Source organism: Eurytemora carolleeae, unplaced genomic scaffold (assembly GCF_000591075.1).
Source record: "Eurytemora carolleeae unplaced genomic scaffold, Eaff_2.0 scaffold441, whole genome shotgun sequence".
Taxonomy (NCBI): Eukaryota; Metazoa; Arthropoda; class Copepoda; order Calanoida; family Temoridae; genus Eurytemora; species Eurytemora carolleeae.
The window spans coordinates 44,032-59,487 of NW_019396326.1; the positions used below are offsets into that span (position 1 = coordinate 44,032).

The following is a 15,456-nucleotide window of genomic DNA, read 5'->3' on the forward strand; positions in this document are numbered from 1 at the left end:
AAAATGGTATGATGCCGTTCTTAATAACAAAACACAAGGTTTTATTCCATTTCTAAACATTCAGATTTTTAATCTTTGATCGAAAATGTTTCAACTTGGACCAGTTTTAATAGGTAGCTCGACGTAGTTGAACTACACATACTAAATTGAACCACTCCTCATGTGCACCGGTCCCAGTTAGAAATAGATGGTTCAACTAAACCTATGTAGTTTAACTTCTTCTTCCTAATCATTAAATTTGGTCCCTAAGGTGAAATATTTAGAATGGGATATCCTTAATCCCGATCGGTTAATGAATCTGGAGATTAATAAAAAATGGAGAACAATCGGTATTTAATCTTGAGATTAAGAAAAAGAGTGGATCAAGCATTAATCCCAATATCCACCATTCAAAAGTTCCCAGCTCAGGTTGATCGAGGAAAACTGAACTGAAATAAATTAAGAATAAAACCAGAAATAAGTTAAACAATTCAATTGACTTATAGTTTTCTCGATTTAAAAATGTATATATATATATATATATATACANACAACTAAAGAATTTTTACGGCTCCCCCTGTACCCATCCTTTCTTTTCATAAATAAGAAACAGTTTCTCTCTTAATATATTCTTGTTTTCAGAATTGTAAATAATACTTGTCTTTTGTAAGATTTAAAAAAGAGGCTATTCAGTAGAATTTTAAGAAAAAAAATATATGTGGTTCAACTAGATAAAAATATATATCTGGTTCTAACTACATATAACAATATATCTGGTTCTAACTAGATAAAAACATATATCTGGTTCTAACTAGATATAACAATAGATCTGGTTCTAACTAGGTCTAAAAATATATCTGGTTCTAACTAGGTCTAAAAATATATCTGGTTCAACTAGATAAAAACATATATCTGGTTCTAACTATATATAACAATATATCTGGTTCTTACTAGGCATAAAAATATATCTGGTTCTAACTAGATAAAAACATATATCTGGTTCTAACTAAGTGAAAACATATATCTGGTTCTAACTAGATATAACAATAGATCTGGTTCTAACTAGGTCTAAAAATATATCTGGTTCTAACTAGGTCTAAAAATATATCTGGTTCAACTAGATAAAAACATATATCTGGTTCTAACTATATATAACAATATATCTGGTTCTTACTAGGCATAAAAATAGTTCTAACTAGATATAACAATATATCTGGTTCTAACTAGATGAAAACATATATCTGGTTCTAACTACATATAAAAATATGTATGGCTCTAACTAGATATAACAATATATCTGGTTCTAACTATATATCTTTTTAGTAGAAAATTACTTCATCATTTTTACATTAAAAAAGGTTTAGAGTACATTAATGAAACGTACATGTAAATCTTAATGGAGGTCACTTGAGAAATTCCGTCAACAGTCCCTTTACTAACCTCCCCCCCTCTCCACCCCTCCCCAAGGATTACAGTATGCTGACCTGCTAAGCTGCTCTTCAAGGGATCCCTGCATACCCATACCAATAGCTGCCACAGCATCCATCTGCCTCTCAATCCAAGGACCAACCTAGAAGAAAAAATAAGGTTAAATTTTTGGGTGCTTCGCGCCTCGTTCCAAAACTGTTGACAACTTCGATAAAACTAAAATAAATCGTTAAAGGCCTTCTTTGATTTCATGCCTTTTCTGTCTTTGAGAATAAAGTGAAAATCAATTAATTTATTAATTGCTTAACTGATATATTGATTGATTGATTACTTAACTACTTGCTTAATTAATATATTGATTGATATATTGATTAATTAATTGCTTGCTTAATCCATATATTGATTGATTGATTGCCCATACCAATAGCTGCCACAGCATCCATCTGCCTCTCAATCCAAGGACCAACCTAGAAGAAAAAATAAGGTTAAATTTTTGGTGCTTCGCGCCTCGTTCCAAAACTGTTGACAACTTCGATAAAACTAAAATAAATCGTTAAAGGCCTTCTTTGATTTCATGCCTTTTCTGTCTTTGAGAATAAAGTGAACAATTTAGAATTTAAAGGTCCTTTTGTGAACGTAATTTTAAATGACCCTCTATGCAAAGATAGCAAATTTCGATTTACAAATGTACCCTTGAAACCCTAATTTGATCAAAAATGTTGACGCTGTTTATTTCATTCAAGAAATGTGCAAATAGTCACTTTTCAGAGAAACATGAAATGAAAATAATCAGTTTAAATAAACTAAAACATGACACATAATTTACACTTGATCATACACATCTTTAACGGGGACCGTTGTAAATCTGACATTGCCATGTTTGCAAGAAGGGTCACTTGAAATTACGCTTACAGTCCCTTAAAAAAAAATTATGTATCATTTATGTTGCAGAAGATGTTGTTGTACTCTCATAGCAGCTTAATTCGTGAGTGTTTTTCTATTTAAAAATGTATTTTTAATAATATACAGTCCCTCTTTTCTGTATTATACAGAAAAGAGGGAAATATCACGTACTTTCTTCATAACCTCAAGAACAAAAATAAATATTAAATATGCACATTAAATAAGCTTAATCTGATTTTCAAAGATTTTGTTTAATGACAGAAATGTGCAAAGAAAACTAGAACAATAATTATTTTGTCTTTCCAATATTATTTTTAAAAAAGCTTAATCTGATTTTCAAAGATTTTGTTTAATGACAGAAATGTGCAAAGAAAACTAGAACAATAATTATTTTGTCTTTCCAATATTATTTTTATTTATTTCTGAATACCATCAAAAAAACAACAAACAATAAAAAGAGAATAATTTAGTATTATTCAGATAAAAAATGGGGGAAAATATCCCCCACTCCTCATAATAAATAAAAAATGAGAATTTATTTAAAATATACTAGCATCAATATCTGATTTTCAAATGCCTTTATCGATCAATTTTATAATTAAACAAGAACTTGTTAATTAATCGGGAAACTTAATTAATTAATTATAAATTAAATAAATGTATTAATTGATTTTTATTAATTGCTTAATTAATTAGAAATTATTGAAAGATCCATAATTTGATTAAAAGATTACTTGCTTGACTGAAAAATATATTATGAAACTATTGTGTACTTTGTCATTCTTCCTCACTTCATAGTGAATTTCATAATGAACGTACCATAAGTAATTATTTTGCTTATAGCAAAAGTTAAATTAGCTGTACATTATAGCACGTGTGCTATAAAGTTTTGATTGGTTCCCGGATTTTTTTCTCCAACAAATTTAGGATATTTCCAAAATATTTTTTTCAATTGAAATGAAAATTAAATTGAACTCAATTTCATATTTTAACTTCTGCTTTGTTTCAAAGCTTATTTGATCTAGAAATAGCCATTGAAATAAGACAAGTACACAAACGTTTCTTAAAATTACCTACAATACTATTATTTTGGCACGACATGCTATAAAGTTTTTGGACATAAATTTTCTCTACATCTTGAAGGTACTTGCCTTTTTAGATTATATTAAATCTAAAAAACTTGAACCTCTCGATAAAGAGAAAATTTCTGTCCAAAAACTTTATAACACTGCGAACCAAAATAAAAGTGTTATAAATAGTTATACGGAATGATTGACTGAATTATTGATATTAATTTTTAAGACCTTACGCTGTTCATTTGGTGTTATAAAGTGTCAAAATGTCCCTTTTATTGATTTTTTATTAAAAGCCTGATTAACTAGTATTTATTGAATGACTGAATGAACAATTAATTGATTCATTAGTATTTATTAAATTGACCGATAAACATTATTTGATGGTGTTTGACTCATATATTGATTGGTTGATTAATTGATTGGTTGGTTGGAATATTAATCAATTAATTGATTAATTAATATTTAGATTAAATAAGAGATTGTTATTTAGAAAAATTAGTTGACTGAATAATTGATGAATTGATTGATTGGTTGATTGCTTAATTAATTGCAAGCTTAATTGATATATTGATTAATAAATTGATTAATTAATTGCTTGCTTAATTGATATAATTAATAAATTGATTACTTAACTACTTGCTTAATTAATATATTGATTGAAATATTGATTAATTAGCTGCTTGCATAATTGATATAATGATTAATATACTACTTAATTAATATATTGATTGATATAAATTGATTAATTAGCTGCTTGCATAATTGATAAATTGATTAATATATTGCTGAACTAATATATTGATTGATATATTGATTAATTAGCTGCTTGCATAATTGGTAAATTGATTAATTAGCTCCTTGCATAATTGGGAAATTGATTAATATATTTCTTAATTAATATATTGATTGATATATTGCTTGATTAACTGCTTGCTTAATTCAAATATTGTTTGATATAATTATTTATTAATTACTAGCTTGATTGATATGAATATATTGATTTATTAATTAATTGATTAATTGCTTAACTGATATATTGATTGGTATATTGATTAATCAATTGCTTGCTTAATCCCTATATTGATTGATTGATCACTTAATTACTTGCTTAATAAATATTTTGATTGATATATTGATTTATTAATTGCTTGCTTAATCGATATATTGATTGATTGATTGTTGTTTCCTGAAGTGTTTGATCTCGCTGGGGAACAAGGGTCTTCACTTCATTCCATTTAGACTGTACATCCTTTCCTAAATAACAGGTGTATATAATAATCACAGTTGCCAATAGCATTGAAACCGATTGCGTAAAAATGTGTAGGACCTGAAATAAGGGTTCTCCTTATTGTTTTTTTAATGTTATCGAAATCTCAAGAAAGAAAATCTATGTCAAAAAATATAGTCTTTTAATCATAATATATTGATAGAAATAGCTGCACAAGAATTATGACCTATATCTTTAATAGCATTTAAATGTCATCAATACTTTACTTTATTCACGGCTATAATTGCATCACACAGAAAAATCTTTCAAAAGAAAGCAACATTAAATCGAAACAAATATTCTCAGAAAATATTGGATGTTAAAACTTGAAAAGAAACCAAAAAGTTAAAAATTTTCTTTTGCAACTTTGCATTTTTGCTAGAGTAAAAGGAATACGTAATTCAATTCTTCAATTCAGTAAACTTTTAAACATTCAGACACAGGAACCAATAGCTCTAAACTATTAACATTGACAGATAGATAGATAAACAGAAAGTTAGCTAGGCAGATAGATAGCTAGACAGATGGCTAGCTAGCTATAATCAAATCAAATCAAATAAAAATAGCTAGGTATAAAAATTGCAAGCTATAAAAATAGCTAGCTAAAAATATGAATATCTAAACAGAACTAGCTAAATAGTTCTCTTGCTGAACAGATAGTTAGCTAGACAGATAGTTTGAATTGAATGCCCGTAGGAAATGTAGAGCAAACCATAAAATATTAAATACTCTTCAAACTTCTGCTTCACGGAATACATGCATAAAAGGTTTTAATATTCAATAGAAAAAATGTTCAGAATATTTGCATTTGCTTGCAGTAGTCTATCTATTGTACGAGGGTAAAATTTTGTTGAATTTAAATTCATTTTTCTCATTTTTCAGATTTTCAAATAGCTTGCAGTGATCTACAAACTGAAGTGGAATTTAACAACTATATTCAAACCAAAGATGATATGTCAATATTTAATAGACTAAACATTGTACTGATCTATCAAGAGCGCATTCATCATGAATATACAGGAAATTTCCAAATTGTTTTCAAGGAAAGTGCTAGGTCATTGCCCTAAGTTGTATCTAATAAACTTAATTAATGATTTTTAATACACCCAATATAAAGATTTCACAGTTGCTTCAATTTTAAAGGAATATGGGTCAAAATTATGATAGCTTTCGTCTCAGCATGTATCAATATATTGGCGCCAGGAGCACAAGAAGGGGGGCAGGCAATAGGGGATAGACCCCCCTAGCCTGATTAAGGGGGCGGAGCTCCACCCTTGAGAAGGCTTGCCCTTCCTGTAGGGGGTGCAAGAAGTCCTTAACAGGGGGCCATAAAGTTCCAAAATAGCATATTTTCTCGAAAGAACAAAATATGCCCCCACAGTAGTTGTTTGTTTAAACGAGACTCTCATTTATAAAGCAAACTCATATTTCGTTTAAAAATGTCCCCAAAATTGGATTTTTAAAATTGCACTCACACTTTCTTATTCAAATTGCCTCACCAGAATTTAATTTTGCCCTTTATTCGACATTTATAACCCATAGTTTTTAAGAATGCCATCAAATATTTTTAATATGCACCTAAATTTAATTTTTGATCACCCAACTTTAAAATTTACAGCCCTATCTAAAAAAAAAGGCCCCTACTTTTTTAAAGATAATACTCCAAAATTAAGAAGTTTTGCGCCCAACACAAAATAATTAAAAATAAATAAATAAAAAATAATTAGATTAAAAAAAGCCTCTTCATAAATTTTGACAATGCCCTTAAATAAAAAAAATTGAGCAGAAATGTTTAGAAGGGAGGGGGCAGGGCAAAAAAAATTTAGCGCTACGCGAGAAATACTTGCACCCCCCTTGCTAAATGTCGCCTGTCGCCTGATTGGCGATCTTGATAATTGATTGAAAGATGACCTTTAATCCCACCCTACTATTACCTGTCAGATTAGTGTAAGGATTAATGGTTGCTCCAGGAACATTATATTGACGAGCAAAGTTCTCACAATCATGAATAAGAGTTATAATAGCGGTAAACTCCTTATCTGCCTCCCCGAGGGTTGCCTTGAACTGCGCATGCGCATCAATCAGTCCCTGGATCTCGTCCAAGGTGTGGACGATGAACATATCGACCAGGTCCTCCCTAGTTCCGTCCAACCAGTTGTTAAAGGGCGCAGCACGCTTGGCAAACTCAAGATGAAGGCTGTCAACTCTCTCGAGAACCTTCTCTGCCTCGTCCATACCGTGCCTACGCTGCTGGGTGAGTGTGCCCAACCTGTCCCACTGATCACAGATCTTCTGGCACCTGAACACACCAGGTGTGATTAAGATTACCAAGTAAAATTTGACGGGGAAAAAATTAATTTTAAATTGACCCTCCCCTACATGACCATTTAAACCAAAAATTCTTAAATTATCTCCATAAACTCGTTAAAATCGTTTCTGAAAAAATCCTAGAATCAAATATTTGCTACAAAAGAACTGCAGAAATAAAAAGCTCTGTGGCTAGAAATCTCAAGTTGGAAATGATCTTTGTTTAAAAATTGTGGAAGAAAGAAAGAACCCGATTTTGCCTGAAGAAATGTTTTTGAAAAAGATTAGAAATTTTATGCGTAATGGATTAATGTAAATTCTCTTTCAATAAAATTCCCCGAAAGTATGCACATTGCACACATTTCCAAGAAGAAGCTAAATGGAAGTTCTTAACCAAACATTTCCAAGGAAAATTGAGTTAATGAAAATTATCAGCAAGTACTCTTCATCATTTGAATCTAGAAATTATGAGTTATCAGAATTACCTAGTGTTAACGGCGGCGCTGTCCCAGTAGTCAAGAGCATTTAACTCCTGAGCGATTGCAGCAATCTGCTCTACACGATCCTAGAGCATTTAAACTTTTTATTTCAAGAGCATTTAACTCTTGAGCAATGGCAGATTTCTGCTCAACACGATCCTAGAGCATTTAAACTTTTTATTTCAAAAGCATTTAACTCATGAGCAATGGCAGCAATATGCTCTACACGATCCTAAAGCATTTAAACTTGTTATTTCAAGAGCATTTAACTCATTAGCAATGGCAGCAATATGCTCTACACGATCCTAAAGCATTTAAACTTGTTATTTCAAGAGCATTTAACTCCTGAGCGATTGCAGCAATCTGCTCTACACGATCCTAGAGCATTTCAACTTGTTAGTTCAAGAGCATTTAACTCCTAAGCAATGGCAGCAATCTGACGATTCTAGAGCATTTAAACTTGTAATTTTAATAGCATTAGCATCTGAGCAATTACAGTAATCTGCTCTACCAAATCCTAGAGCATTTAAACTTACAAAAATATACTTAATTATGGCTATACATGGGGCTGAGTAAATATGAATTAAATTTACCGAGCTAAAAGGATTAATTTTCGAAAAAAATTTAGAAATTAAGTAGAAGAAATCAGACAAATTTAAATATGACGAGAATTCAAAAAGAAATTTAGTTTAAAAATAGATTTATGTACCTGATGTGCGGCAAGATCAGACTCGAAAGCTTCGTGCTTCTTCTTCATGGCCTTGAGCTCAAAGATTTTGCAGTTCTTGTAATCCTGCAGAATTTATTTTTACCAATAAAGTACATAATATAAAGTACACGTTGTGTTGTTATATTGGGAAGTATTTTGCATATATTTTCTATCTGGGTCAAAGTTTAGAATAGTGTAAGAAAAAGCAAATTCATAATATACAGATCTTAAAATTTTAAAAATTTTCTGATTTACAACTATACTTTTTTAAACTACACTTTTTACAACTATAATTTACAGAGAACGGGCATTTTTCTTTCGCAAGGGTTTATGAGACCAATGCTGTTTTCAAAACATCCAGAGTGTAACGATGGATGCTTTGTGAGCAAAATGGATCATGGGAGCCCACTGTTGGGAATATCAAGGGTTTTTAATGTTAACCTGGGAGCTGAGCATCTCCTCCTTGCCACTAGTCCAGGCCTCGTGGATATCAGCCTTGTGCTTGAACTTCTTCGCCAGATGTTCAAGTCTCTCCAAGCGCATAAGTTCAGCAAGAAGCCACTCCTCGAATGTCTTCTCTGACCCCAGAAGTCCGTTCCAAGCGCGCTGGATGTCAGTGATAAGCTTACCCTCAGTGGGCATATATGCTGGTCTGAACAAGAAAAGATAATTATAGTAATTGAAAATTCAGGAAAATAATTAATTAATAACCCCCCCCCCCCGCCCCAACTTGGGAAATAATTACCCCTCTTTTATATTATTTTTCCCATAAAACAAGTTTTTAACTGTTGCAAGTGCTAACTAAGTACCTGTTTGAAAGCCTAAGCTTGGTCTGAAGAGTGTTAAAGTTGGTTTCAAGCTTTGCCTTCTGCTCAACACGTGGGGGCTTGTGCTTACGTCTAAATAGAAAGATAAATAGATAGATAAATGGATAAATAGATAAATAAATAAATAGATAAAAAGAGAAATACATAAAACTGATAAATAGATAAATAGATAAATAGATAGATGGTGGAAATGTATAGAAATATGGAGAGTAGAAAACAAGAAAAAGATATAAAGCTAAAAAAATTAACGAAGAGAAAAACGATAGAATTTAGGATTTGATAAATGTAAACAACAACAAACCAAAATATTGTCTAATATTACCAATACATAGTGTAACTGTACTCCATGCACTGTTTGAATAGTGTACCTGTACTCCCTGTACTAGATATATAGTGTACCTGTACTCCCTGTACTAGATATATAGTGTACCTGTACTCCCATGTACTGTTTTAATAGTGTACCTGTACTCCCTGTACTGTAACTTTAGTTTACCGTATTCCCTGTACTAGATACATAGTGCACCTGTACTCCCTGTACTGTATCTATAGTGTACCTGTACTACCTGTACTGTATCTATAGTGTACCTGTACTCCCTGTACTCTTCCAGTTTCTTCTGTACAGCTGTCAATGAGTTCCCGGATTGTCTAGACTCCAGCCAGGGCAGGGTTCGCCTAGACAAATAAAATTAGAATAGAATTTGATGCACCAAATTGTGAAACCTAAATGACCACAAACAACAAAATATAAAATAAATATATTTCTTTCGCAAATACTTTGCTGTTCGGTTTGTATTCATAATTTTTCTATTTTTAATTCAATTAATTCATTAACATTTTGAAATTTGTTTAAATTTAGAATAAACAATGTCACATTTTTATTTAATGCATTAATTTCATCAGACGTGAGTGCACATAAATCTTAAATTTTATCTTAAAAGGAAGATTGAATACGACAAATTTATTCAATCTTATAAATCGAAGAATAAAATCTATTTATTTTTTAAATGTTTAAAATGTTAACAATTTTTTTTCAAATATTTAAATCTTTTTAATTGTTAATAAGTTTACATAGTAACTTCTTAATAATTTGTAATTTCGAGTGGCCCCCATTTAGAGAGTTACATGGCCGAAATCCAAACGGGACGTGATCATGTTTTGAACAGAAAAATGTAGATATCTTAATTCTTTTTCTTTCGCTAAGGTTCAAGTGTATCGAATTATTACCTCCCTCTTTAAATGAAAAGTAACTTAAAATTACTTGTACAGTCCCTTTAATTAAGTACCTAATCCACTCCAGGAGATCGGAGGCCAGCCTCTCGTACTCCTCCATCAACCTCTCGTTGTCCTGGTTGACCTTGAGGACCTTACAGATCCTGTTTGCGGCCATCTCAGCCTGGAGTATAAATAAAATATATCTTTCACAGCTTTTAATTGAATTTTTTTTAAAAATGGAAGACGACCGGGGGCGAAACTTTTGTTTGGTTTAACGACTTTATTCGATATCAACCTAACAAACATTAATTTTGGAGGATTTATCGGGAAAAATTAATCGCTGCGGACATCCAGCTAATCCGATGGGAAAGGAACCGTCTTAGCTCTGAAGGCAAAGCTTTAACTTTAGATACAAGAGTTTCTCCCTCAGTTAGAAAAAAGAATCCAAATATTATGGACATTTTGAAAATCAAACTTTGCAGTCTTCCACTTCAAATAACAAATGAAGAGGATGTAAAGGTAACATAAAAACTACTAAATAACACTCTAAAATCTAAAAACAAAATTTTAATTAGTAAAATCTAAATCATGAACACCAAAGAATGCAATTCAATTCCTGTAATTTTATAGTTCAATAACCCTTTTCAATCTAATTACCTAATTTTCCATTATCATAATCCCCTTTTATAGGCTTTAAACAAACATCAAAAACCTCAGCTACTCCTGGAGCTAATAAGCTAATCCTCAGCTACTCCTGGAGCTAATAAGCTAAACCTCAGCTACTCCTGGAGCTAATAAGCTAATCCTCAGATACTCCTGGAGCTAATAAGCTAAACCTCAGCTACTCCTGGAGCTAATAAGCTAAACCTTAGCTACTCCTGGAGCTAAAAAGCTAAACTTCAGCCCTCCAGAAGGTATCAGCTACACAGCTTTCTACTCCAGGAGCTAATTAGCTAAACAGCTACTCCCGGAGCTAAACAGCTGTTTCTGGAGCTATCAAGTATCTCAGCTACCATCTTTAACCTAATCGTAGATATTCTGGACGCCAGTTCTCTACAGGTTGAATCTAGCTATGCCCCAACTAGCCTTCACTACAACTGATCTCTTCAAATGGCCACTGGCCAGCCTTACACAAGGTTGATCATGACGTAGAGAGGGGGCAGATTAGAAATTCAAAAAACATCTATTGGGGAATAATGATCAATCATCACCAGAACTCCTTCTATTCCTTTTCCGTGAACACTTACAAGGAGATAATTATCAGTCTCAACTCCCTCTATGCTCTAGACTTAGGAGGGACTTCTGTTGAGGATGAAATCCCCAAAAGAGGGTTACAAAATCCGCAAACCAGTAGTGTAGGATACTGTATTTATATCTAGAAGTAGAAGCAATAAATGTACTTCTAAACTCCCACTTTTTCCTACTTCTACAATTATAACACCCCCCCCCCCCCCCTATAATTATTACCCACCCTCTATAATTATTACCAACCCCCTATAATTATTACCCCCCCCCCCTTCCCACCTTTATACCTTTTGTGCCCCTGAGAAGGTATGATAGTATGATGAAACGCAGGTAATAACAGCTCTATCATCAGGCATTGCAGAGCTCGACAAATCTAGGGTTAGGTTAGTACAACACACAGCTAGTAGGTCAACACAGGGGTCATTCAGTGATAACCAGAATACTCTGATATGGGAAGACGACTTTTAGACTTAAGTTATGACTTTAAATAGTCCACTGAACATGAGACTCGCCATTGAGCTGTGTAAACAAACTCAATTTACTTAATAAGGGATTTAAAAAGGATCTAGTTAAACTAATTGCTTTGTAACAGCATAAAATACACTTAATTATTATTTTATTGTCGTCTTCCTATTCCATTGTTTTCTAGTTCTCACTATACATAGAGTCAGACTTTGAGAAGATTGTAAACATTTTTTAAATCTGCATCAGAGGTGCAACTGGGGTGTAATGTAAGGGGGGGGGGAGTCATTTACTGTTGAAGATTGACAATCCCGCAATTGAAATTTGTTAAGTGAAATCTTTGAATTTTTATGGTATTTCCTCTTTATTGGTCTCAAATTTTTCCTGTTCAAGGGAATGTGAACCTATGCTCCCCCCATTCACCCATAATTACGCCTCTGATTTTTTTGATTTTTTTTAATAGAACATCAAGCTAATGTGTCATTTAAATTTAAAACATTTGCCACAATAAATTAAAATCAGAGTAAAAATGTCGTCTTTAAAGTCTCATCCTATGTGGTTAACCCTGTTAATGTACACTGGGAAAAATCAGGGTTGAAAAATATTTTAGTATGTAACACAAAATAAATTTTAAATAAAAAATAAGCCGCAAAATAATATCAGTTTTGTTCTTTAAAAATGATAAAACTTAGGTTTAAAATCCGGACATTATTCTAATGGTGAATCATCCAACAAAATACCTTCCAACTTAAAGAGACAATTAAAGTATAAATGTATTTTAAGAGTGAGTCAAAAAAAAAAGAAACCATAGAAACCTCCTTACTCCTGTAAGTTACTAAAACTTGGCAATTTAAATTAAAAAAATTAAAATTAGTAGAAAATATAATAACTTTCCCTTTAATTTTGTAACAAGGTATTTAGGAGTTGTGATACTTAAACATTAACTCGTTGCATTTTAGAATTTAAATCCCGAGTTTGTATTCTCCTCTCATCAAGTTTAAATTAGATTAAATACAGGCTCATACAGAATATTAGAATACTTGCAATATTCTGCAGTATTTATGCAATATATTGTACTGTACAGATTACTAGTACAGAGTACTGTACTGTACAGATTAATAGTTCAGATTACTGTAGTGTACAGATTACTGTACTGTACGGGTCACTGTACTGTACAGGTTACTGTACTGTACAGGTTACTGTACTGTACAGGTTACTGTACTGTACAGGTTACTGTACTGTACAGGTTACTGTACTGTACAGGTTACTGAACTGTACAGGTTACTATACTGTACAGATTACTGAACTGCACACAAAACGGTAGTGTACAGATTACAGTACTGTACAGATTACTGTACTAAATTTTATCGTGATGAAATTTAAGTACAATGACCTTTAAGATTTATTATTGGCAACATACAAATAAAAAACAAATGTCACGCAAAAAAAAGTGAATGCCAAATTTAACTTCTAATCTAATAACCTTTACAATATCTAGATAAAACGCAAAATCCTGACCTAGACGTAACATTTTATATTTTGAATTTGATTTTCTAGTTTTATTTCTTATATTTTATACACGGTAAGGCAAAGCTTTAAAATATTTGTTAGGAAAGTGACAACTTAAATCCGAGTTTAGATCCGAGTTTAAAGTTAAGAAACTAAATTTGATATTTGATTTCTATTTCATTGTTTCAACTTAAACCAGGGAAAAGACTTGTTACAAACTACAATTCATGTTCAATGCTTAAACTAGGTAAACAAACTTTAATTAGTTTAAACTTTAGTTTTAGCCCACACAAATAATAACTGTTTGATTAATTACAATAAAATGTTGAATTAGCTGAATAAATCTGAAATTAAAAACTGTAGATTAGCATGCAAGAACTAACAGCAAACACAGAATGGGTGGCGGGGTTGGGGAGTTAGATAACCGTCGTCATGAAAGGTTTTCTTACCGGCATGGAGGGGGGGGGGGTGTCTACCTGCATTGCCCCTTGGAAGGCATGATAATAGCAAGAGACGTATGTCATGATTTGACGTTCGTCCGGCTTCTCGTTATTCAACAAGTCTAGGAGTAGGAGTAGTGTACTAGAGGTAATCTAGGAGTAGGAGTAGGAGAACTAGAGGTAAACTAGGAGTAGGAGAACTATAGGTATAATAACAGTAGGTGGAAGAGAACTAGAGGTATACTAGGAGTAGGAGTAGGAGTAGTGAACTAGAGGTATACCAGGAGTAGGAGTAGGAGAACTAGAGGTATACTAGGAGTAGGATTAGGAGTAGTGAACTATAGGTATACTATGAGTAAGAGTATGAGAACTAGAGGTATACTAGGAGTAGGAGTAGGAATACTAGAGGTATGCTAGCAGCAGGAGTAGATAACTAGAGGTATAACAAGTAGGTAGGAGAACAAGAAAACCATTGAAGAAAATATAACAGACGCAAATCGCGACCAGGAATTTGGAAACGGAGAAAATTAATTTTAAACTCTTTTACATTAATAATACACATTAACCCTATTTAGCTTGACGTCTCGTTTACTGACTGGCTGCCTTGGGGGGGGGGGGGGGGACAAATTTACCCCCCCCTCTATTTTTTATTGTGATGCAAATCTATAACATTTGATATGTTTTCGGAATGCCCTTGGGCTCTACTTACTGCAATAATCTGCCAAAAAAATGGCAAATTTGCAAAACCCCAAATATTTATTGCGAAATCTAGTTAAAAAGCAAAAAATGCGCAAAATACAATAAACTATTTTTGAAAAGCCCTTGACCCCTCGAATTAAAATGTGCAAAAACATTTGCAAAATTTTTAAAACCTAAATGTGCATTCAAGAAAAACTGAAAATGTACAAATTCCCTTTAAAGGCGTCTGTGCAAAAATCTGTTCAAAATTTCTTTGCAAAATTGTGCAATCTGCTTGCTTTTGTTATAGGCTTTCCCAGGAGCTATAAAATGTTGAAATTCAATGACTGGAAGTAGGTCTAAATAAAGATATATTCTGGTATAGGTAAAATGCACTAAGGCAGTTTGCCTGAGGACTCAGTAGGTATAAAAGCCCAGCTTTTAGCCTTAAGTGAAAGGCATGGTTAGAAAAGCCTGAAAACAATTTTAGAGTAAACCCCCCTCCCCCAGGCCAAATAGGGTTAAAGGAAACCCGACAAGGAATGAAGGACGAGTAAACAGTGTTTGTATTATTACCAACACAAGTTTGATAAAAGAGTTTAATGTCATTTTTGTAATGTTTATTTTTCGAAGAAAAAACACTTATCTATTTTAAATAAACGTGAAAATTTACTGTAACCTAACAGTTTTATGAGTTATAAAGTTATCAAATAAAATGCGAATATAGTTTTATAAGTTTAAATATATACGCGCGCATTTTCAAACTGTAAAATAAGTTATTATGGCGGTTCTTAGAAAAAAGTGGCGGGAAAATATGACTTACCTTCGGGATCCAACATCTTAGGTATATCAAGATACTTCTCGGCGATATCGAAGGCGAGGTTTAAGTTCTCGAGAGGATTATCCTAAATTAAAATGATTATTATAAAAATATC

The 15,456-nt window shown here is 32.3% G+C and overlaps 1 protein-coding gene across 1 annotated transcript in view; it reads right to left on the reverse strand.

Annotated features, from left to right (window-relative positions):
- LOC111700991 (alpha-actinin, sarcomeric) overlaps nt 1–15,456 on the reverse strand; it is a 47,881-nt gene that overhangs the window by 8,341 nt on the left and 24,084 nt on the right. Inside the window, exons 9-22 of the mRNA XM_023472094.1 lie at nt 15,345–15,426; nt 13,880–13,965; nt 12,635–12,641; nt 11,720–11,832; nt 10,259–10,368; nt 9,561–9,647; nt 8,958–9,047; nt 8,590–8,800; nt 8,149–8,232; nt 7,446–7,525; nt 6,588–6,952; nt 4,535–4,640; nt 1,829–1,874; nt 1,464–1,549 (exon numbers count right to left, since the gene is read on the reverse strand). Of these exons, the coding sequence (XP_023327862.1) occupies nt 1,464–1,549; nt 1,829–1,874; nt 4,535–4,640; nt 6,588–6,952; nt 7,446–7,525; nt 8,149–8,232; nt 8,590–8,800; nt 8,958–9,047; nt 9,561–9,647; nt 10,259–10,368; nt 11,720–11,832; nt 12,635–12,641; nt 13,880–13,965; nt 15,345–15,426 (1,553 nt within the window). The remainder of the gene's footprint in view (nt 1–1,463; nt 1,550–1,828; nt 1,875–4,534; nt 4,641–6,587; nt 6,953–7,445; nt 7,526–8,148; nt 8,233–8,589; nt 8,801–8,957; nt 9,048–9,560; nt 9,648–10,258; nt 10,369–11,719; nt 11,833–12,634; nt 12,642–13,879; nt 13,966–15,344; nt 15,427–15,456) is intronic.